The following is a 24879-nucleotide window of genomic DNA, read 5'->3' on the forward strand; positions in this document are numbered from 1 at the left end:
CTCCGCTAGGAGCCTGCTTCTTCCTCTCCCACTCCCCCTGCTTGTGTTCCCTCTCTCGCTGGCTGTCTCTGGCAAATAAATAAATAAAATCTTAAAAAAAAAAAAAAAAAACAAAAACAAAAACGAGGACCACAAAAGTAACCAAAACAAATCATCTTTACCATAGTTAAATTTAAACTCCACTTCCCGTGTGTCTCTTCATGTCTGGTTTCATGCTGTGCTTACTAGGATTTCTCTAAATCTGAGACACATTATACGAGATATGCACACCTACACACATAAGAGGCACCCTCCAGCAATCTTTCAATTCTGGTAACAAAGACAGTCAACTTCAAGACTAAGATTTCTTTATATTCTAAGACCTTATTCATCCTCTATCAAAGTGCAGTGTATTTTTCAAAATGCTAAATTAATTTGCTCTCTTTGTAGAAAGGTCAAGAATGAGTGTTAAGATCAAAGAACATATGCAAATATTTAAGGTGATATAGGTCATGGAAAGGACTGTAAAAGTAGAAGGACATAGTAAAAGGACCTTAGATTAGGCAATGGCTTCTTAGAACAACAAAAGCACAAGTAACAAAAGATGAATAAATTGGACTTCATTAAAATTAAAACCTTTCGGGAGCACCTGGGTGGCTCAGTCGGTTAAGCCTCTGACTTCAGCTCAGGTCGTGATCTCAGGGTCCTGGGACTGAGGCCTGTATTAGGACCCCTGCTCATCAGGGAGTCTGCTTGTCCGTCTGCCCCTCCCCCTGCTCGGACACACACACACTCTCTCTCTCCCTAATAAATAAAATCTTTAAGATTTTATTTATTTCTTTGACAGAGAGAGAGAGAGACGGCCAGCAAGAGAGGGAACACAAGCACAGGGAGTTGGAGAGGAAGAAGCAGGCTCCCAGCAGAGGAGGGGGGCTTGATCCCAGAACTCCGGGATCACGCCCTGAGCCTAAGGCAAACGCTTAACAACTGAGCCACCCAGGCACCCCATAAATAAAATCTTTAAAAAAATATATTAAAAACTTTTGCACTTCAAATAATACTAACCAAAAAAGGGAAAACACAATCCAGAGGATGGGAGAAAATATCTGCAAAGCACATATCTGATAAGGAAATAATATCCAGAACATTTACATATAAAGAACATTTACAATTCAACAACAAAAACCTGATTTTTAAGATGGGCAAAGAATCTAAAGAGACATTTCTCAAAAAAAGATATACAAATGGCTAATAAGCACATTCACAACCAGGGAGGATGGCTATAATAAAAAAGACAAACAATAACAATTTTGGCAAGGATGTGGAAAAACTGAAACCCTCAAATATTATCGGTGAGGATGCAAAATGGTGTACTATGGAAAACAGGATGAAAATTCCTCAAGAAGTTCAGTACAGAGTTATCATATGACCCAGCAATTTCACTCTTAGGTATATACCCAAGAAAATGTAAAACATATGTCCACACAAAAACTTGCAGATGAATGCTACTCGTAATAGCATAACAAAAAACAAGAAACACAAACACAAAATTAAACAAATCCCTCCCAAACAAAAACAAAACCCAACCCAAATGCCCATCAGTTGACAAATGGGTAAGTAAAATAGAATATTATTCAGGTGTAGGTACTGAAACATACTACAAAATAAACATTGAGCATAGATTATGGTTAGTGAAAGAAGTTAGATATTTAAGGTTACATATTGTATAGTTCCACTTACAATGTCCAGAATAGGCAAGTCCACAAAACAGAAAATTAAGTAGTAGACGCTAGGGGTTGGAGTAAGGAAAGAATGCACAGTGACCGCTAATACGTATGAGTTTGTTTGGGTGATGAGAACGCTCTGAAATTAGACTGATAATAGCTGAAAAACTTTGTGAATATATTTAAATCACTGAATTGTGTATTTTAAAAGGGTAACAAAGTTTTTCCTCATCTGGATTCTTTTTTTTTTTCTTTACTGAAAAAATTGACATATAACATTGTATTAGTTTCAGGCATACAACATAAGGATTTAATATCTGTAGATACTGTAAAACGATCATCACATCAATCTCACATCCATCACCATACACAGCTACACATTTTTTTTCTTGTGATGAGAACTTTTAAGATATACTCTTAGCAATTTTCAAATATACAATACAATATTATTAACTTCAGTCCCCATCCTGTATATTCCATCCCCAAGACTTATTTTACAACTGAAGTTTATACCTTTTGACCGCCTTTACCCATTTTGCTTACTCCTCAACACCACTGCTGGCAACCACCAACCTGTTCTCTGTATCTAGGAGTTGTTTTTGTTTTTTTAGATTCCATATTTAAGTGAGATCATATGGTATTTGTCTTTCTCTGACTTATTTTACTTAGCATAATGCCCTCAAGGTCCATCCTTCTTGTCACAAATGGCAAGATTCCTTTCATCTTTTTATGGCTAAAAAATACTCCATTCCATTTTCTTCATCCATTCATCCATTATCAATGGACAATTAGGTTGTTTCCATATCTAAACTATTGTAAATAATGCTGCAATGAGCATGGGGGTACAGGTATCTTTTCTAGATAGGGTGTCATTTCCCTTGGATTAAATACATTCCACATGTGAAATTGCTCAATCACATGATAGCTCTAACTTTAATTTTCTGAGGCACTTCCATACTGTGTTCCACAGTGGCTGCACCAATTTATATTCTCACCAAAAGTGCATGAGAGTTCCCTTTTCTCCACATCCTCACCAACACTTGTCATTTCTTGTCTTTTTGGTTAACAGTCATGTGTATGTCTGTTTTGAAAAAATGTCTATGCAGAGCCTCTGCCCATTTTTTAATCAGATTTTTTTTGATACTGAATTCTTAATATATTTTGGATATTAACCCCTTATCAGATATATGACCTGCAAATACTTTCTCCTATTTGATAGGTTGTGCCTTTTCATTTTGCTGATGGTTTCCTTTGCTGTGCAGAAGCTTTTTAATTTAATGGAGACTCATTTTTGGGTTTATTGCCTAAAAAGGGTTAATTTTATGACATGTGAATTCCGTCTCAATTAAAAAAAAAAAGTAAATCACAGTAACTAGGGAAAACACAGGCAAATAGAAGGGACCAATGACAGAACACTGGAAAACACCAACGTTTAAGAAATGGACAAAGAACAAGAACTTAGAAAAGAGATTAAGAACAGATCAAAAAGTAGGAAGAAAACTCAGATAACACAATACAATCAAGTCCAGTTAAACAGTTTTAAAGATTTATTTGAGAGAGCGCACACACATGCGAGTGGGGTAAGGGGCACAGGGATAGGGAGACAGAGAATCCCAAGCGGACTCTCCACTGAGCACGGAGCCCAACATGGAGCTCGATCCTACAACCCTGAGGACGCAACCCGATCCAAAATCAAGAATCGGAGGCCCAACCAACTGAGCCACCCATGCACCCCCAGGGAAATAGTTTTAAAAAGTAGGAGGAGATAGAAAGTACTATGATTGATAAAAAATATAAAAAGTGTTCACCTTTATTAGTAATAATACAAGTTTAAATAATACTCCCCACTGTTGCCTATGAAGTTTTTTTTTTTAAACTTTACTGAGATACAATTCACATAATATACAATTCACCTAAAGTATAAAATTTAATGGTTTTTAGTATAGGCACAGATATTTGCAATCATCACTAATTTTGTAATATTTTAATCACCTCAAAAAGGCCTTCATATCCTTTAGCCATAACTTCCCCATTCCTCCAACATCCCCCTCCCCAACGTAAGCAATCACTAATCTACTTTCTGTCTCAAGATTTGCCTATTCTTGACGTTTCATATAAATGAAATCATATAATGTGGTCTTTTACAAGTGGCGACTTTCACTAAACATGTTTTCAATGTCTGTGTTGTCACATCCCATCACACTAATAAACCACAATTTGTTTATTCATCAGCTGATGGACATTAGGGATTTTCACCTTTTGGTTATTATGAATAATGCTATAAACATTAATGTACATGTTGTCATATGGACAGATGCTTCTACTTCTCTTGGTATATCCCTAGAACACAGAATGTTTTTTTAAAGACTTACTGTTTTTAGAGCAGCCTTAAGTACACAGCAAAATTAAGCAGAAGATAGAGATTTTTCCAAACACTCCCTGCCCACACACATGCATACCCTCACCCATTACCAAAATCCCCTACCAGGCTAGTATATTTGTTATAACTGATAAACCTACAATGACATGTCATAAGTACCCAAAGCCCATTATGATTCACTTTTGGTGTTGTATGTTCTAAAAGTCTGGACAAGCATATAATGACATGTACCCACCATTATAGGGCCATACACAGTATTTTCACTGCCCTAAAAATCCTCAATTCTGCCTAGTCAGCTCTCACCCACTCCTAACTCTTAAAACCTTGAAAAAGGTTTTTAAAACCTAAATTACTGAGGATGTGAGGATATGGTTAATCTATTCATCGCTGGTGTTAAGTTCGTAACTCATTCAGTCAATATTCAATGAATGCCTGCTATGTGCCAGGTACCATAATAGATGCTAAGTTTTTTTTTTTTTTAAAGATTTATTTATTTATGTGAGGGGAGAGAAAGGGGCAGAGGGAGAGAGAATCCTGAAACAGACTCGGCACTGAGCACAGAGGCTGATGTAGGGCTCGATCCCCGGACCCTGAGATCATGACCTGAGCTAAAATCAAGAGCCAGCCACTTAATCACTGAACCACCCCTGGGCGCTCAAAGATGCTAAGTATGTATTAGAGAACCACAGAGACCTGATATATGGCTTCAAAAAAAGAAAGAAAAAAAAAAAGCAAAAAAATAAATGCATACTTACAAAGTGTGACAAAGTTTACGAAAATGTAAAGTGTACTGAGAAAAAATAAGAGATCAAATTTTGATTCGAGAGTCAGAAAAGACCCCTTTGACAAGTATAGAAATAATATTTAAGCTGAGAACGAAAAGCAACAATTGAGTCAGGCAGAGTGGGCAGTAAGAAAATCTGAGGTGAAGGGAAGAGTTTGTACAAAAGCTCTGAGGTAGTAAAAATCACTAAAAGAAAGCCAGTGAGGCTCAACAATGGGAGTAGGAGGTAGTGTGTAAGGTGACACAGGAAAAAGGTTAAGAGCCTGATCACATAAACCCTTCAAAGGTCGTGTTAAGGATCACCTGATCCATGTTCTCCAAAATCTTGATATACTGATAATTTTTCCTTGCTCTTTATTTTCAGTCTCTTCTCATCCCCTGGCTTCTTCCCTTCAACAAACATGCTGATGTGATTTCATAAAAAAACAAGTTATTAATGGGATAGCTGTGTATCTTCCACTTCCTCTATATGGATGAAAGCTCCACGTGGAGACATATTTTTGTGGATTTTTCCCATTGCTTTATATTCAACAGCTAGCGCATTGCCTAAAATACTCAATACATATTGGTTGATGAACAAATAAACAATACACACACTTTCACCCAACTACCCTTCCAGTCAAAAGCTGGCATTTTGAACAGAGGTGTAACTAGCTTTAAGAGATTTAATTCTTTGATCTGGTCTCGAATAACGAGGCAATCTACTTAAGTGAGTTAACCAACTACAAACTGATAGAAATACAGAAGTAATTTCATTAGCACAAACTTATTTAACTGTGTTCACAGTATGAAAAAATCCCAATCTATTATTTAGTACGGCTGTTCGAGTTTATTAGGCTAAAAACAGTAATGTGTATTTTTCGAAAACTTTTAATAACATATGGCATCTTTTCTATACTAGCTATCATAACACTAGAACGTAAACGCTTTTCATTACATGTCTAGATCTCATAAATACTTTATACATTAAGTATGTTATCTTTTCTGGGCCATTTAACTTCAGAAAAAAAATTCTACTAAACTCTATGAACTCTAAACTCTACAATCCAAGCTAGCAAATCTCAAAAACGTTATGTTGTACATGGTTGTGGACAAGGAGCACTTGTGCAGATAAGAAGGTAAATCACATATTCTCTTAGAAGCAAACTGTCAAGATCTACTGAAATCAAAAAATACAATTCTATGACCAGCAAGTCTACTTCTAGGACCTTATCCTACAGATATAGTCATCAGTATGCAAAAAATGACAGAAGTTCAAGATTATTCAACACAGGATTGGCTGTATAAGAGCTACAGATTGGGAACAATCTAAATAGTAATATATTTAACCAATAATAAAAGGCAGCCATAGAGACTATTATTGATGTATTCAAAGGTTCTTCCAAGATATCATTATTATTAAATGAAAATAATATTAAGAAGCACCAGTGTGGGGCACCTGGGTGGCTCAGTCAGTTAAACGCCTGCCTTCGGCTCAGGTCATAATCCTGGTCCTGGGATCGAGCCCCTCATTGGGCTCCCTGCTCAACAGGAGAGTCTGCTTCTCCCTCCCCACTGCTCGTGCTCTCTCTCCCTCTCTCTCTTTCTCTCTCACCTACTCTCTCTTTCAAATAAATAAAATCTTGGGGGGGGGGGGGAAGAAGCACCAGTGTATACAATATACCACATGTAGAGAAAATATATATATATATATTTACAAATACAAATATACATACATAAAAATATATATTTACAAATATCTATATTACATATAAGTACAAATATACAAGCATTTGCTTGAGAATGCAAAACAAATCCCTGCACACATATACAAGAACCTGGAAATACTGGTTATCTCTTGGGAGAAGACTTAAGTGGCTGGGGGCAGGGATATGATAAAGACTTTCTAATATGTATCCTTTGGAACTTAATTATTAACCATGGGACTATATTATTATTATTCAAAACAGGTAATTAAATTTAAAAAGTTAAAAGTGTACATTAAAAGCAAAGACACATACCTCTTGATGCTCTGAGATGAACACAAATCAATTTTTTTCAGAATGTGAAAATCTGAATTGAGCAGTGCAAGAACAGCACAGCTAGAACTTCGTTTAATCATTGGTTCAAAAAATAGGTAATTTACTAAGCATGAACAGGACCTGTACTAGGCACCAAGGACACAATGGAACTTGAGTCGGACCAAAGACAATTAAACAGATAATACAATCCCATGAGAGTTTTAATGGATAAACAGAGGGGACTTGGAGACCACAAAGCAGAGGATCTATCCTAATCTAAGAATCAAGGAAGAATAGAATGTTTAACAGAGACAAAAAGGAACAACAGCAGTATGCACATTAGGTAGGTAGAAGTAGAGTGTTCTAAGAGTTCAATGTGTCTGAAGGGCCTCAAGCTGCAAGAAATCAAACTGGAGAGGGAGGTCACATTGTTCAGGGTGTAGAGTAAGCTACATTAGAGTGGGGGTTTTTAGCCAAAGGATAATAGAGAGAGCATGTGACAAATAGTTTTAAGCAGATGATCAGGGGGTCAAATTTGTATGTCTGAAATGTTATTCTGAAACAATCAACCAAAGGTGGACAGACCTATTAGGAATTAGTTGCAACAGTTCAGGGAAGACACAATACTAGCCTCACCAAGATCACAGTAGAGGGATGGAAAAAGCATATGGACTGAAGAGGTACTTGAGCAGTTATATTAAGAGAACCTGAGGATAGGATACGATGTTAGGAGACACCAAGAAGTCAAGGAAGACATCTAGGTTTCTGAACTGGGCAGTGGATGATGGGTCCAATTTTGGACATGCTGAATTTGAGGTACGTATGAGAAAGCCACATGAAAATACTCAGTAATCCATTAGGTACAGAAAAAGTACCATCTGCGGCCAGTGAAGGCTGAAGAGAAGCATTTAGTTCACTCAGAGAAAGATTACTGTGTGAGAAGTACTGCACAGTTAGGACCAAGCCCTGAGGAACACCAACATTTAGAAAAAGAGAAAGAACACCGCAAAGATTAAGAAGGAAAGGCTGAGGGCTGGAAGATAAAATATTTTATTTACCTTTAGTTTAGTTAGGGAATGGCTCTTAATGAAACCCAAAAGTACATGTAAGGTTTAAAAGCAATGTATTACTCTTAATAAAAGTGTACTCCTCCCAAAAAAGGTGTATCCTAAAGAACATAAAAAGAAAATACACACGTATTTAGGGTCATCCTGTAGTCAGCTCTCAATTACCAGCTATTGGGGGGAGTGGAGGGTAAAAATGCAACCCATACATTATTCCCAAAACAATTTCAAACAACAATTTTATAAAAATAAAGATGACTGAATCTAGAGAGGCCCCCAAATTCATCAATTATGCCCATGGACTCCTAGCAAGTTGCTATAATCTCTTGTATTTTCCTGGCAATATAACTGCTCATCTAATAAGAAATTCTTTCAAATGAAACATATGCCCTTGTCTAAAATCTTGAAGGTCATGGGAGCAAGAACAGCCTAAACTCTCACAATGTTGCAACTGTTCAGGGAAGAACACAGTCTTCTATGACTGACACAGTAGTCTTCACCAGGGAGAAATCCTATTTCTTTGCCCCCAGAGGCATCAGATGAAGGGACATACAATGGTCATGCAGCATATGCTAGTTACATTAATAAAAAACACCTGAAGGCAATCTATACCATAGAAAGAAAAATGAAAGCACTATTTAATGATCTGATTTCCAATGCCTGAAACATCCACAATATACAAAGAACTCTTAAGGAATTAGTGTAGAGGAATTTAGAGGCAGAGTATTTACGCGCTAATCTATTTGCTACTTACTTCATGTATGGCCTTAGAAAAGTCAACTTCCTCACTGTAAAAATATAAGCAAGTCTGACCTATAGCAGTATTTCATCAGAGTTGTCTGAGGTTAAATTCTTAAGACTTACTTCATTAATTAGGGCCTCTAATTAGGGCCTCTAATTTGCTCTCCATTCCTAAAACCCATATATTGGTAAATCACTATATCCATTTCTTTTTAGTCCACAGTAAACTACAAGCTTAAAAATACTACCTCTTCCCAAAAAAGTTTAATGCTGTTTGCACTCCCAACTCACCTTCCATAAGATGAAGCATCATCAGATTTCATGTATTTATCTTACAAGAGGAATTCCCTATTTTATAACTAGAACAGGTAAACACTTGCTTAAATTCAACCCTGTCTCACCTGAAGAAAAAAGTTTCTAGACAAACTGCTTGGATATTTGTCACAGCATTTGAACTATAAACTCAAAATGTCCATGGGCCACACATATTTCAATACTCTCACTGCACTACAGCTCATTTTAAAAACTGTGTCCACAAACCCTAAATCTCTCATATTGGCCAACAGACTATGCATAACAAAAATGAAGAGCAAAAGTTAACCTTAACTGAAACCCTATATGGAATAAGAACCTCATTCTTAAAATACTACAAATTCTTCCCATTAATTGGCCCATTATTCCAAAAGCAGCTTTAACTTTTAACACCCAATGTGTGCATAACCCCCTGTTAAAATAAATCTATTTTTTTAGAGCAGTTTTAGGTTGATAGCAAAACTGAGCAAACCCCCTGTTCCCACATACCCAGAGCCTCCCTTATCATCAGTAGCCCACACTGGGTACCTTGTACAATAAACGAACCTACACTGACACAGTCCTAATACTCAAAGCTCATAGTTTATATTGGGTTCATTCTTCATGTCGTATCTTCCATGGGTTTTAACTAATGTATAATATGTATCTACTGTTATAGTACCATAGAGAATAATTCCACTGCCCTAAAAATCCAATACGCTCTATTCATCCCGCACTTATTTCTTTTTAAGTCCTAAATTGCAATAGCAGTTAAGACATTCTAAAAGCTGAAATGAAATTCAGAATCTTAAGGATGAAAAGGCAAGGTGAAAGCCAGGGCAGAAAAAATAGGACAAAAATAAAAGCAAAGGAAAAGAGTAGCTGTATTTTAAGAACCAAAACCCTTCATCCCTTAAAAAACTGAAGCCATATCCTTTAAGTGTTGTTTTTCCTTCCCATTCCCTTCCATGAATTCTTAGAGGGTTTTGGCTAATACACTATAACTGAGTCTTCTTAAGTAGGCAAAGCAGTTAGTTATAGCTTAAGAAATTCCTGCTCTACATATAAACATTTATTGGAAATGACTCATACCTTAGACTTACTTTAAAGATACTCGTGGCGAAAACTATAAACAGCCAGAGTTGGATGCTCTCTTTGATATCACATTGTACACAGGCTCTACAGTCCTCTACAAAATATTCATGAATAGGATTAGCTTGATTAAACAGAAGAGATTTTATAACCTACACTCAGACTTTCCAAATGTTAAGTCCATTCCTTTCAACACATCTGTTCTTTATTCAGCACAAGTGATACACCACCACGTAACATCAATTCTTTTTGCAGGCTGCTGGATCTCATCTGTTCCTTAATCATTGCTCACCCTCCTGGACCGATGCAATCTTACCCTTGCTAGCTCTCATTTTCGGTATTATTCTCTCTCTAATCTATCACTAATCACTAGCTAACTCTTATTACTGCTCTTAGGAGATTAAGTCCTACTGTAGTTTCCAAGTGTCCTAGAAATTAATTCCAAGAAGCCTTACCTTACCTTTGTTTCCAAGTCTTTAATAAGGTGTCCCAGATCACTTCTCCTTCCTTATTTTCCTCTTCTCACCCTCCCTTCTACCTGTTCTTAATGCCTTTTACCTGACAGCTCTCCATTTCCAGCTCAGATTCTTCTCACATGTTGTACTACTACCCGGCAATCTACCAGTCAACTTCCTCCCACCATTAAAACTTCACTCTCCATGAAATTCTGTCAGATCACTATTAGGAAATGCTACTCTTTCTAAAATAACAGATCACAACCCTGGCTGCACACTGAAATCACCTGTACGTGTGAAGTTAAGTTTCATCAGTGTGGGGGGTGTTTTAAATTTTTAAAATAAAATACTAATGCTCAGGCTCCATATTGGGCCAATAAAAACAGACTCTCTATGCAAAAGACCCAGATATTGGTGGTGATGGGTAGGGGGCTGTTTTTTGTGTTTGGCTGTTTTTAATTTCAAAGTCCCACAGGTGATTCCAATGAGTAGCCAGGGTTGTGAAATCACTATACAGATTCTATCCAGTTTAAAAACAGAATTCCCACAACTACATTTATCCAGTGTTCTCTAAATATATATGTATGTCACACCACTAAAATATACTTATCACATTGTCCTGACCAATGCATGTAATGTAAATATGTGAAATTGCCCTTCATAAGGCTTAAACACTTCACAGTGATTTATATACTCTGAGCATAGGGCTTCTCTTCAACAAAATGGGTGAAATACTGTCTACCTTGCAGGGATGTCATGAAAATCAAGGAAGATACTGGATATTAACATATTTAGGGAAACAACTGACTTCATAAAGGGTGCAAATGTCAAATCTCCGGGTTCAATTTTTAAGAAACAAGCAGAATTCATGTGGCAGTACGGAAGATACAAGCTATCTGGATGAAGCTGAGTAGATAAATGCTGACCAAGAGTTATAATCAAAAAGTCACTCTTTGTATAGCGCAGACACCATGCAAATTTTACTGTAAGTATGTCCCATCCTGATCCCGTCTTTCCTTTAAAAATTTTTATGTAAGAAATAAGTCTTTGAAAATAAGTAAAATACATAGCCCAGGGAGGTGTCTGATTCTTACAGTCCCTTGGCCACCTGTGTAGGGAGAGTTGTTTCCAAATTATATACAAGCACCAGCAGGTGGTCGATCAGTTTTCATGCTCTCCTTCCTTGGTCCCTGTGTCTAGAACCACCCCAATATCTAGAGAGAAACCTGATGCCACGGGCTCCTCTATGAGAAATGTAAAAGTGAAAAAACCTGATTCCTTTAGGTATCAAAACAAAGGTAAAAAGTCATAAAGTTAAAACTCAGATGGGTATTAGAGAAAAGAAAATAGGTCAGTAATAACAAATAATGACAATTTCAATAAAGTGACAGGGGCTACAAGGACTGGTGGTACTGTATTAATAAGAATTCTGAGGATGAATATGGCCTTATCAGGAAAGCACACCACAATGGATATTGGTCTTAGGCAAAGGAGGTGAAAGGGACAGTATTTCCAGAAGACTCCCAACTAGAAGAGTCTAAATAAAGAGCTTAAACCTAAAAAGGGAAGTGGTAATTATGTACACGCAAAACAGCATACTTCTAGCAGTACTTATCACACTATACATCAATCATTTATTGTGTGTGCCTTATTTTTTGTATCTCCAACACCTATCAGAATGCCTGACATATAATAAGTTATTAATAAAAATGTATTTAATTAAATCTGTACAAAGAAAAAACTATGAGATCACACTGTTTTGTGATATGGCATAATCACGTATGGTCTATATACCAAAACATCCTCACTCTCTAGTAAATACCCACTTGAACTGCAAGTTTGGTTGTAGTGGATAACGACAAAAACAAGTAGTACCAAAATGAGAGAGACCTAGGCAAAGACTAGATTTACAAGCACAACTTTAAAAAGGGACACCTCCTCTACTTATTTTACTCCCAGGAGACAGTAACAAAAAGTTAACTTAAGGTTAACCAACAATGAAATGATATTTCATTTGAGCAAGTTTTCACAAGAAAAATCCCAATACCATGAAGCTGAATTTATTTAGCTCTCTATAAAAGTACATGGCACAGTATCCCCTACGTGTAATCAAGCCCTTAAATGTTTAAGATGGTTAGGTTCTAATGCCTATTTTCACCTAGGCATTATAATACCATTTTTATTACTTTAATCAAAAGAGGTAGTATGGGATGGGAGGGCAACATAACCTATATTTACTCCACAACTGGACCAGAAGAGTCAAAATGAGTTAGTTGTACCCAAGGCTTAAAAATTGTATCTATTCTATCAGAAGTATGATCTCAAAACAAATAAACACCTCGAAAGATTGTTTTAGGTTATAGGACAGAAGTGTTAAAAGCAAAGTAGATGGCTGAATCCAAGAATTAAGCTTTGCAAAACATTAATGTAATATTAATGACAAGTGTACTTGTGACTAGTTAGAATGGGTCCGAATGCTCCCTCAAGGAACCCTATTCTGGATATTCCACACTCAAGCCTCCTTTCCTATTTAAACAAGACATAGGCTTAACTAGCTCTTTGCTATTTTCCAGATTTTCAACAATTATGACACACAAAACAAGCTGACACATAATCTTTCCCCAAAGTTCCAAAATTTTTGCCTTAAGAATCAAGTGACTAGGCAATGAACATAAATTCCTGGGTTTCTGCGATAATTCTAGAAGCAACAGTGACTAGTGAAAAGGGCTTTTTAAAGCCTTAAACTGCTGAATCTTCATCCTTATAGTTAATAAAATCTCAGAATTCAATTTGATCTCACCAATTTGGAAAATTTAATTCAATATTATCAACTGTAGATTTTCTGAGCCTCTTTGGTAGCAGTAGAAAAAAATTTTACTACAGTGGCTTTTACATATTAAAAAAAAAAACCCACTAAAGTACAAAAAGTATACAACTTCATACCATCATCCACAAGCATGTGTCAGCGCTTAAAAAGAAAACTAGAAGTGAAAGAACCTAGTGTTTGGGTGAGGTTATGCCCCTAATTAACATGTGATCTTGGGAAATAACCCAACCTTAGGTTCCTCGTCTGTAAAATGATCAATCTATCACCTTCTTACCCTGCATTACCTCACACGGTTTCTTGTGAGGATCCAATTAGATAACCTGTTTGAAAACAATGAAGGCCTACATGAAAAAATGTTCAACATCATCTGGCATCTGGGAAATATAAATCAAAACCACAGCAGGATACCACCTCACACCAGTCAGAATGGCTAAAATTAACAAGTTAGGAAACGACAGATGTTGTCAATGATGCAGAGAAAGGGGAACCCTCTTACACTGTTGGTGGGAATGCAAACTGGGGCAGCCACTCTGGAAAACAGTATGGAGGTTCCTCAAAAAATTAAAAATAGAGCTACCCTACAGTCCAGGAATTGCACTACTAGGTATTTATCCAAAGGATACAAACATAGTGATTTGAAGGGGCACATGCACCCCAATGTTTAGCAACAATGTCCACAATAGCCAAACTATGGAGAGAGCACAGATGTTCATCCACAGGTGAATGGATAAAGAAGATGTGGTGTGTGTGTGTGTGTGTGTGTGTGTATGGAATATTACTCAGCCATCAAAAAAAAGGGAATCTTGCCATTTGCAATGACATGGATGGAACTAAAGTGTATTATGCTAAGCGAAATAAGTCAATCAGAGAAAGATAATTATTATAAGATGTCATTCATATGTGCAATTCAAGAAAGAGAACAGGTGAACATAGGGGAAGGAAGGGGAAAATAAAATAAGACGAAATCAGAGGGAGGCAAACCATAAACTCTTAATAATAGGAAACAAACTGAGGGTTGCTGGAGGGGAGAAGGGTGGGGGGATGGGTAACTGCGTGATAGACATTAAGGAGGGTACAGGATGTAATGAGCACTGGGTGCTATAAGCAACTGATGAACCACTAAACTCTAGCTCTGAAACTAATAATACACTAATATGTTAATTAATTGATTTTAAAGAAAAGAAAACTATGAAGGCCTAACTATACATATATGGAACATTTATCATGCTAGTTACCATGTAAAAAGAAATTATTAATCCACAAATTCCCCCATTCCACCCACTCCACAGAGCCATATAATTGTATGGCTATGTTGTTCATTTTTATTACCTACATTCACACAGTCCATTCTCCAAAGTCTACATAATGACACGTAAAGATGAACTAGCAGAAGAATGTGGCAAAATAAGAGAATGAGGCCATTTAAAATCTTTCCTAAAGATTGCCTGCTCTAAACTCCCAAGATTCCCAATAAATCCTCTGAAATCTTTAAGTTCATGATTTCAGATGCTTAATTAAAGCATTCTTTTCACCCACACTTTATTAAGAAATAGTATTAATTTTGTCCTTGTGACCTTCTAGTTACTATACCATCATCACTTTTTACCAGATCATTCTTATTGGGCTCTGTAACCCTGCTCTCTAGGGCTCTCTTCCTATGACTGAGAAGCAATTTCCTACGCATCCTTATTGGCCTGTAGAAAGCTGTGTATGGTTCCTAAATAACAGAATTCTCCCTTTACTGCCACAGTTCTTCATAGTCTGGTTTCTACGCTATGCAAGACAGGTTCCTGGATGCCATTACAAGGTATATGAATCTAGACAAGTCCCTTAAGATGACATGGGACTCTGTTTCCATATTTACAAAAATGAGAACTAGGTTAACTTCAAGGATCTTTCTGGTTGATCTTTCTCTTCAGATCACATATATCAACACTGTGACTAAGAGACCCCAGAGAACAATCCCATCAGAGTCGCAGCTTCCAAATATTCAAAACATTTCTCATCCCTCCCCCAGTCTCTAAAGGATAATTACAGATACTGTCAAACAGGTAAGAGATGTTTTAACAGTACTTTACAGATTTCCCAATAAAGACTACCTAGCTATGGGGCGCCTGGGTGGCTCAGTTGGTTAAGCGTCTGCCTTCAGCTCAGGTCATGATCCCAGAGTCCTGGGATGGAGCCCCAGGTAGGCCTCCATGCTCACTGGGGAGTCTGCTTCTCCCTCTCCCTCTGCCTGCCGCCACCCCACTTGTGTCCGTGCTGTCATATAAACAAAATCTTAAAAAAAAAAAAAAAAAAAAAAGACTACCTAGCTACATAACAGTAAGACTGCAGATTTTAGAGTCACTGGATTCCAAAAATGAGTTGACTGGAAAGGATAATAGGAAACTATATGCAAAAAAGTAAATTATACATGACTATCCATTTCCAGAAACTAGTCTCATTTCATACCAGGTTATCGCCTGTGGTGGGGAACAATCTCAGTACATCTGACCTGTCATTTTTAACTTCAGAATACCAGAAATGTCAGATTAGCTTTAGCAGATCACTCAGTTCCAGTCAACTCTGGGGACGTTGTACTAAGAGGCCTGAATGGAGTGAGATGGAGGGGGTGAAGCAGAATAAGGAGGTGGTAGCCTAGATAGAAGGGTTTCACTTCCGGGTAAGATTTCATCAGAATGGTTAACTTACATGTTTGAAAACCAAAGATCCAATAATGAATGATTCAGTCAAAAACTATATGCAAGAACCTCTGCTAGGCACATGGAGGAGATACACAGATGAATTCAGGAAACTGAAGAGGCTATTAGTAAGTATTTTAATCCCATAACACCCTGATTGTGGTTGAAGTGGATGTGGGAGCCTGGCATCCCTCAATTGGATTCTCTACACCACCTCTTCTCCAGTGCAGTTTGAAAATATAATATTAAAATAAATATACCCAAATATTAATACTTTAGGAAATATGCTGCCTCATGAGTGATACTGAATGACTTAGGAATTCAGGGTCTGACATCTATCTGGTTTTAGTAATTAGTAAAGACTTACTGTGGGATTAGTTTTGAGGAGGCCCTTGACAGATAATAATAAATTTATTTTAGTTTACCTGTTGGCCCTCGGAATGTTTTATTTATATATGAGCATCACTGACTGGGGAAGCATGCTCTGAAACAAGGACAAGTATCACCATTAGGAAGCATGGAGAACATCAAGTCACCAGTTAATAGCAGCCTAGAGCAGCCCTTCTTCACTCATGTGACTTCCATTGGGCATTGCATTAGTGCTCCTCCAACTACAAAGTTTATTTTTGTTACAATAACCACCAGTGTTTTATCCAATACAGATGTGCTATAGAAATGGGAGGAAACAAAACAGCTTCTTTAATGTGAAAAAGGAAAGCTTACGGGGAGTTTCCCAGACATCTTTTTCTACTGTGACACCCCACTATCCAATGCGAATGACCATTCCCTTCAAGCTGTCTTTTACCTTCCGCCAATTCCATCATGCCTCTGAGGAGCATAAATATGTAGGTGACTAAAGGCTGGGATAAAACACATTGTACCAATTTCTATTATGACCTCATGGGCAAACTGCTTTGAAATGTTACTTTGGGTTATTAGCACCTATAGAAGTACACAAAGCTCTTATGCTTATGTTTGGATTTCTGGTAAAGGCAAAGGCTGAAGGCTATGAAAAGTCTCTGTCCTAGAACCCTAAAATGAACCAAAATTATTTCAAGTCATACGTTTAAACAAAAAGATGTTCGTCTAGAAAAAATTAAAAAATACAAAGCTTTCAAATGCCTGTTTAATATATTTTGAAATAATACTGACAATCATAAAGGCTCTTTAGAATGTAAAGAACTCAACACATTTTATTGTACCCCCGAATATTAATATACAAATCCTACTTTCAATGGAAAGCAGTGGACCCTCGTTCACCTAAAAAAAGAAATGACAGTAACAGTACTGTTTAAGGACAGCAATTCGAAGAGAAAATAAAAAGAAACCCCAACCCAAGAAAAGGAGACATCGCTTTCCCAGGGGTATTACTGGTAACTACTAAAGCTCTAAGCGGCGTAAGTGATCTTTTCACATACCGGGTAATGATGTTTCCGGTTGTTAATGCAAATTACCTCAAATACAAGGGGAAAAATCATTAGCTATATAAGGTCTAACAATATATCACACAGATAACAGGGAAGTCAATCTAGCTTCACATAACTTGGTCAAACTTGCTTAGAAACGAGGAGGGTGTGGATGTGATAGCAACATTACTACTGACTAGGTTAAGAGCATAATAAGCCATAAATAAAGGTAAGTGAGTGTCAGGGAGATGGAGTCATGAACACCGCACACACCTATTACATATCTCTAGTTCTTCCAATATTCGAATTGAAAGAAAATTGTACTTATCTCTCTCCATGCGTTTTCTCCTTTACAATATAAATTATTTCCAAGCCTGGCTGGCATCTCACTCCACACCCCAAGCTAGTGACATAAAATATTTTCCTCAAGAGGAGCCTATAGAAAGATACATAAGCCTAAGGCTTCTTCTTTTCTTTTCAATTAACCATGTATGTTCACCTCATCTTACACTTCTCTCTCGGTTACCTCTCTAGAGGGTGTGAAAATATCAACATCCGGTCGCCCACCCCCCACCCTCTCGGTAATGCATCGCTTTGACTAGCCTCATCCCTCTCTTTCCCTTTCAGTCTCATCACCTCTGAGAAGCTTATCGAACACTTCTTCCCACTGCTCCCCCCACCCCCACATATTCATGGCCGAGCACGACGTTCTCCGCATCCTTCTTGCAAGGAAGGGACTAGCAAAAAAAGAAAGGCATGCTCAAGAAGCGACAGACGAAGAAGCCTAACCAGCTTCAGGGTTGGCCTTTTTCCCCCCGCCTCGGGCCGGTAGTCGGTTCTCTAAATATTGAAACCACTGGTCTCCACGTTCTCCCCACCCCCCACCCCCTCAGTGATACTGCCGGAAAATGAAAAGGCCGGGGTGAACCGCGAGGCTGGGTCCTCCCTAAAGAAGCTCGCTGCCCCCGGCCCCCCGGGCCGGAGTCCCCGGGGAGGATGGAGATCGCGGGAAGAGCGGGGACCCCCGTCCCGGGACCCTCAGCCTCACCCGCCCGAACCCCCGAAGATGCGGCCGGGACACCCAGGCCATCTCCAGCGGCCCCTCCCCGCCCCCCGCACTGCAGCGGCACCCGGGGCGGACCCCACGCCGGCCTCACTCGCACACACGCCACACACAAAAGCGCCGCGGCCGCCGCCTTCCCGCCCCCACAGCCCGGAGGAGCAATCAATGAGGCGGCCGGCCCCGCGTCCCCTCCGTGAACACCCGAATGCGGGGCCCGGCCGGTAGGGGCGGCGGCGCGGCTCACCATCGCTCCGCTTGATCTCCACGTAAATCCCGATCTGGATCTTGCCGAAGTTGGCCGTTGCCATCACCTCATCTGGAGCAGCGGCGGCGGGCCGAGGGAGGGGGACGGGAGGGCGGAAAAGGCGGGGAGGGGGCGGGGTAGGTGTGGGAGGGGGAGCGGTTGCCCGCGGCCGCGCCGGCCCGGGCGACAGCGTGAACGCGAGCAGGGGCCGCGAGGAGCAGCGGCGGGGAAGCAGGCGGAGGCCCCGGGCCTGCAGGCCGGCGGGAGGACGCGCACGCCGGGGCGTCGGGGTGAAGCGAGGGCCGGGGCCGTCAGGCGGCGCGGGGGAGAGTGGGAGGGCCCGCGCCGCCCGCCCGGGAGCCGACGCTGGGGAGGCGGGGCGCCGCGCGCCTGCGCAGAGCGAGCCTCCCCCGTCTCTTCCTCCTTGGCGAACCTCTCCCCGCTGCCTTGAGGCGCCCCCAGCGCAGGTCCGCGGCGGGGAGGGCGCGCGGGCGTCGGCCGCGGCTTGGTCTGCGGAGGGAGCGGAGCGCGCGTGGCACCGCCCCAAAAGATCCACGGTCGCGTTTGATTTCGGCGCGCGGCCTAGAAGAGGCGGGAAGCCGCGCGCTGGTGCCTTCCTGTCTCTCTCCCTGGTTTCCATGATTTGTCCTTGTGGCCGAAGTGGATTAACGTCCCTTTTGGTGCTGGGCTGTCCGAGTGGAATGTGGGGCTGAGCGACGTGAATTTAGGGACCTCTGCCATTGACACCACGGGGATAGTGTTTCACCTGAGAGTGTCACCTGTATTGCCACTTAGAGGTGGCCTGCCCAAGTAAGGTTTCCCATACAGTTACGGATGGGAACCTTTGCGGTGTCACCCACCCTAAATCTGAATGAAGATCTGCTTCTTCATGGCCTGGCCTTGTGACTAGCTCATCGCGACTCAAACATAAACCGTGTGCTGGAGCCGCCTTGACTATTCCGTTTATGGTGTCTCCGGAGCTGGTGTCTAGTCTCTCCTGTAGGTAGGGTTCAAGGCTTTATTTGCTCTGGCCCACAAAGCCAATAACTATGATTCAAGGACAGAGGGCAGACAACATCAGGTTGACTAAGGAATGTGCCGTTTCTGCAGTCACTTGACTAGTCAGACCACATCAACGTGAAGAGAAAGACTCTCCACCCTGGGAGAGCAGGAAGGCCATGTGGACAAGGAACATGGAAACTGTTTACAGCACCATGTAGAAACCAACAAAAGTGTGACTTTTGCTTCTAGTGTTCAGACGTGCCATGGAGGAAACACTTTTTTTGCCTTAACATTCTCTAGTCATTGTTAATCTCTCTGTAATAACTAAAAATATACAGTTTTAAAATTTAAAAATTGGAAGCTAGATACATGTGTGTGTTAAGTGCATATGTGCATATATGCACACGCCTAGAATTTTCAACCCAATATAATCAAGTCAAGTAGACCCTAAAAAATGTTAAAAGACTCAGACTCCATCTGTAACTTGAACATATTGAAGGCATACTTACCAAAAGAATGAAGTTTCTTAAATCCATTAAAAAGTAAGAATAATTTATACGGGGGAAAAAAAAAACGCTGGGTAGACAACTTAAAAAATAACGTCTACTTTTTTTTTTTTTTTTTTTAAGAGAGGAAGAGTGTGGGGGACATAGGGAGAGAGAGAATCTTAAGCAGGCTTGATGCCCAGTGTGGAGCACCATCTGGGGCTCCATCTCACAACCCCAAGATCCTGACCTGAGCTGAAATCAAGAGTCAGGTGCTTAACTGACTGAGTCACCCAGGTGCCCCAATAAGTCTGCTTTTCTATTCCAGAAATGACATTACTGCAAATCTCACTTCAGGACCTCTGTTTCAAAATAAGATCTGACCAAATCAAGATTTGGTTGTTTTTTGTTTTAAATAATCTTAAGAGTTTTATCTGAACTCTTCTGATTCTGCCTAGAACTCATTCTCTGATGTCTCTATGACTGAGGTGTAAAGCATCTATTTATTTGCTTGAAAATGCTTTACAGAATGTAAAGAAATCAAGCTGTACAGCTTTTAAATTTAAAATTGCTTCATAAAATATGTTTTATCATGGTTGCTGACACATACCTTGTACCCTGTGGGTTATGTAATTAAGAAGTCTAAACCTTTAATCCGTATACAAAGGTATTTTTAAAAGATGTATATGATCCTGCTCCATAAAAAAAAAGTACGAGACATACCACATGTCAAATATAAAAGCCTTTCCTTTGTAGTCATACCCAAAAGGCTTATGTTTTTTGGTACATCTCAACATATATAGTTACCAAGATTTGCATCTTGGGCTTTTTGTGCAAGTAGCCACCTAAAGAACAGTCATAAATAAATGCAACAAGGCTATGTTTCCATCAACATCCTAGATCAAGAATTGTGACGGTAGCTCAGGCATTAGCAAAATATATAACCCTAACTAGAAGAGTGACTGGGACACAGTAGACACTGACATTTGTTCAATAAGTTAACTTGTTAAACTGCTCTGAATCTCTGTTACCTCTTAGAAAAGACTGGAAAAGTAACTCTATTCTCTCAACTGTAGAAAGTTTTTGTGAGGGTCAAATGAAATAATAAAACACAGCAGTGCTTTGATAATTATAAAGTATAGTACAAGTTTAAAAACAAAGTAAAACCATCCTATAAAAAATAAACCAGTACTCTACTATAATCCTCAAATCATTAATTAGAATTTTATGTCCAGTGACATAAAATTAAACACAGTTGGCATTGGCTCTGACCCTCATCACCTCACATTTGGCAGGAGAGCAACAGCTTTACAGATCTGTCTATATTCTTTTACCCACTCCAGGCCATTCTGGCAGAATCATCCTGCTCAATGATCATTTCTGTCAAGTCATAACCTAATAAGAGTGGTTGCTCTTGACCTATCCTATACTGAATTGACAAACTGTTTTTTAAAAATTTTTGTTATTTTAATCCGACCAAGCCAGTCTCCTTTTTATGCCTGGATTTCTTTTAAAAATTTCTGTGCTTTGGAGTCTTTAGTATACAAACCCTAAGAGATTATTCCAAGGAAGAGGCTGTTAAATTAGTGAATTTTGAGTCAGCAGCCAGCACTCACCTTAACCAGTAATCTGCTCGTCTGGTGGAAGAGTAGAGGTACAAGTTGGCTCAGATTATCTGTACCTGTCTACATCTTCTAAGTTCGAATTTTCCATTTAGTATTTGCATCTATTCTCAATTACTTCCACAGTTTGTGGATCTAGGAATAAATGGAGAAAATAGGTAGGGTTAGCAGAGACTGTCTTTGATTTTAGTATTGTCCACTATTGCCCAGAACCTTCTTACAGACTTATTTTTTTAGACCTTTTCATGGTGATTCCCCATTCCCCTTAATTTACTCAGATTTAAATTCTAATTAAACTGGTATAACTTACTTTAATTGATTTTAGTCCTTACACAAATATATTCAAAACGCCTGGAGATACAAATCCCAATTTTACCTGCTCTAAAATACCCACTCTTTTCTTCTTCACTGGATTTCTCTCCATTGTCTATAAACATGTTCAGGCAATTTTCTCTTGAGGGGAAAAAAAAAAATCTTCTCTTGATCCTTCACTTCCTATTTAAATTCCATTCTATTTTTCACTTTCCCTCCCCTGCCAAATTCTCAAATGAGTGCTCTAAATACTCACTGCCTTCATTCCCTATCACTCATTCATTTCCTAAGCCCTAAATCTGGATTCACTCCTCTACTGAATTGTATTTTTTTAAAGTGAACCATTACCTTCTAATTACCTCATTCAGTGGACATTACCACCTTCATTTGCCTTGAACTCGGAAGAATGGTCTACCTACTTTCTTCCCTACAACACCTTGCCCATTCCTGCCTCACTTTCTGCTTATCTAGTAAATGACTTGTCCTTCTCTTTTTTTCTCCACTTAAAATCTTTCCATGTGGCACGGTGCAGTGGAAGTGTCCCTTCTTTATGGAGCTTTCTCCTCTCAATTTAATCTATAATGACTGTCCTGTGTGGGTGATTCTCCCCCAAGCACGATCATCAGAAGGACCTAAGAAAGATTTTGAACAAATACAGAAGTACGAACTCTATTCCAGGGCCCAATGGTTTAAAATCTCTGGGATAGGGGACTTAATGTGGCCCACTTTTTAAGAATTCACCAGGAGATTCTGAGGTGTAAGTACAACTGATTAAAATCTGTATGTACGACTGGTTGAGATCTATTGATTTTCCCTGAATTCCCATAATTCAATATTTTCTGTACATTGGCCACTTAGGGACTGTGTACTAAATAGACTTTGATTATTTTCCTAGTCCACCTTCTTCATTATAATTCTTTCACTTGTACTTTCTGATAGTGTATTGAAATGGATTAATGGTAAGCTGTTGGTAGAGAGCTAATGTACACAACCTTTTAAGGTCCATACTGGACATAGATCTATACAGAAATATCAAATAATATGGTGTTACATTCAATTATTGTCTACATTGAGTTATTCATAATCTTTAATTATTATTGTAATGTTTGCTTTAATTACGTGACTAATCCCTGTCAAACATAGCAAGTATCAGGGTTTCATACCAGATTTTCAGTAATTTGATGAGCATGAACTCAGAAATAACAGGAAGTGTTCTTTTCACCATTTGCAGTAATATATCTAAATTTAAAAATCACTTATATATCCTGGGGTGCCTGGGTGGCTCCGCTGGTTAAGTGGCCAGAGCTTGATTTTGGCTCAGGTCATCATCTCAGGGTTGTGAGATCCAGCCCCATGTCAGGCTCTGTACTGGATGTGGAGCCTGCTTTAGATTCTTTCCCTCTCTCCTTCTGCTCCTCCTTGCCCCCCGCCAAAAGTCATTTATATATCCTTACAATAGTTCTTGTTCATTCAGGAGTTTAATAAACTCATATATATATTACAGAGCATTAGTGATATAAACCAAAATGATTAATGGTATGCTACACGTCCTCATTACATATTTTTAAAAACTATGAGTAGTATTAGTTTTCTCAATGTATTCAGGCCAACTCAAGCACAACTAGAAAGAACGGGTCTCACTAAAATATTTCTGTTTTTTTTATTTTAAAGATTTTTATTTATTTGACAGAGAGAGAGCACAAGCAAGGGGAGTGGCAGGCAGAAGGAGAAGCAGGGTCCCCACTGAGCAGTGACCCTGATGTGGGGCTCAATCCCAGGACCCCAGATCATGACCCAAGCTGAAGGCAGATGCTCAACCGACTGAGCCACCCAGGTGCTCCAAAATATTTCTTATTGTTAAAAAATAGTATTTGATTTTTTGGTAATGATTTGAGCAACTTTACAGAAGGCAAAGTTTCCAATAAAAAATAAGCCCCCAAACATGCCTTATTTTCCTAACCTTTGTTAATATACATACTTAATTTTGATACTTGTTTGGATTGTTTATTTATGTTTTAAGATTTTATTTTTATTATTTATTTGAGAGAAAGAACAGAGAGCACAAGCAAGGAGGTGGAGGGAGACTGGCAGAGAGAGAGGGAGAAGCAGACTCCCACTGAGCAGGGAGCCAGATGCTGGGCTTGATCCCAGGACTCCACGATCATGACCCGAGCCAGAGGCCAATGCTTAACAGACTGAGCCACCCAGGAGCCCCTGGATTCCTTGTTTAAATTGAAAATGTATGTTATATACCATTAATGAAGCATAGCTAAGACAGAGTAAATACATTTTTCAACCGTGGAAATATATTAAAAACATTTTTTACATCATAGATTTAGCTTTCAGTTAAGATATTTTTTTGGCTTGATTCATTTCTTATGACTATTTCATTGTGTTTTAAACTAAACATTTATAATTTTTAATAGATATTTAATATTCCATGCATTTCTAAATCATTTTCTGCTTACACATTCATTGTATTGTTGGGTTGTCTTCAATATTTTACCAATATAAAATTCTCATTGTGAACATGTTTGTAAAACTTTTTTGTTGTGGGCAAATTCCTCCAAATGTCTAAAGTAATCTCCCCCTGCCCCACTCTAAAGTAATCTCCTTGAGGGTAAGAAGCTTATCTAATGTTCTTCACTATATCCTTGGCACATAGAACAGCACCTAAAACACAGATGTTCAGCAAATATTTGTTGAATAATGAAGGGAAAGTTT

At 39.0% G+C, this 24879-nt stretch overlaps 1 protein-coding gene across 4 annotated transcripts in view; it reads right to left on the minus strand.

The window, feature by feature from the left end:
• Positions 1-24879, minus strand: part of KIF2A (kinesin family member 2A) — a 130577-nt gene that overhangs the window by 54171 nt on the left and 51527 nt on the right. For 2 of the 4 annotated variants that reach the window (XM_045794279.2, XM_045794278.2), the window contains exon 1: positions 18735-19055. In XM_045794279.2, coding sequence (XP_045650235.1) covers positions 18735-18798 — 64 coding nt within the window. In that variant the 5' untranslated portion in view covers positions 18799-19055. Of the gene's footprint in view, positions 1-18734; positions 19058-21837; positions 21979-24879 lie in introns of those variants that run through there. The other 2 variants (XM_087862129.1, XM_045794290.2) reach the window with 2 other exon arrangements.

Source organism: Ursus americanus, chromosome 5, assembly GCF_024610735.1.
Source record: "Ursus americanus isolate L20-20 chromosome 5, mUrsAme1.1.p, whole genome shotgun sequence".
NCBI lineage: Eukaryota > Metazoa > Chordata > Mammalia > Carnivora > Ursidae > Ursus > Ursus americanus.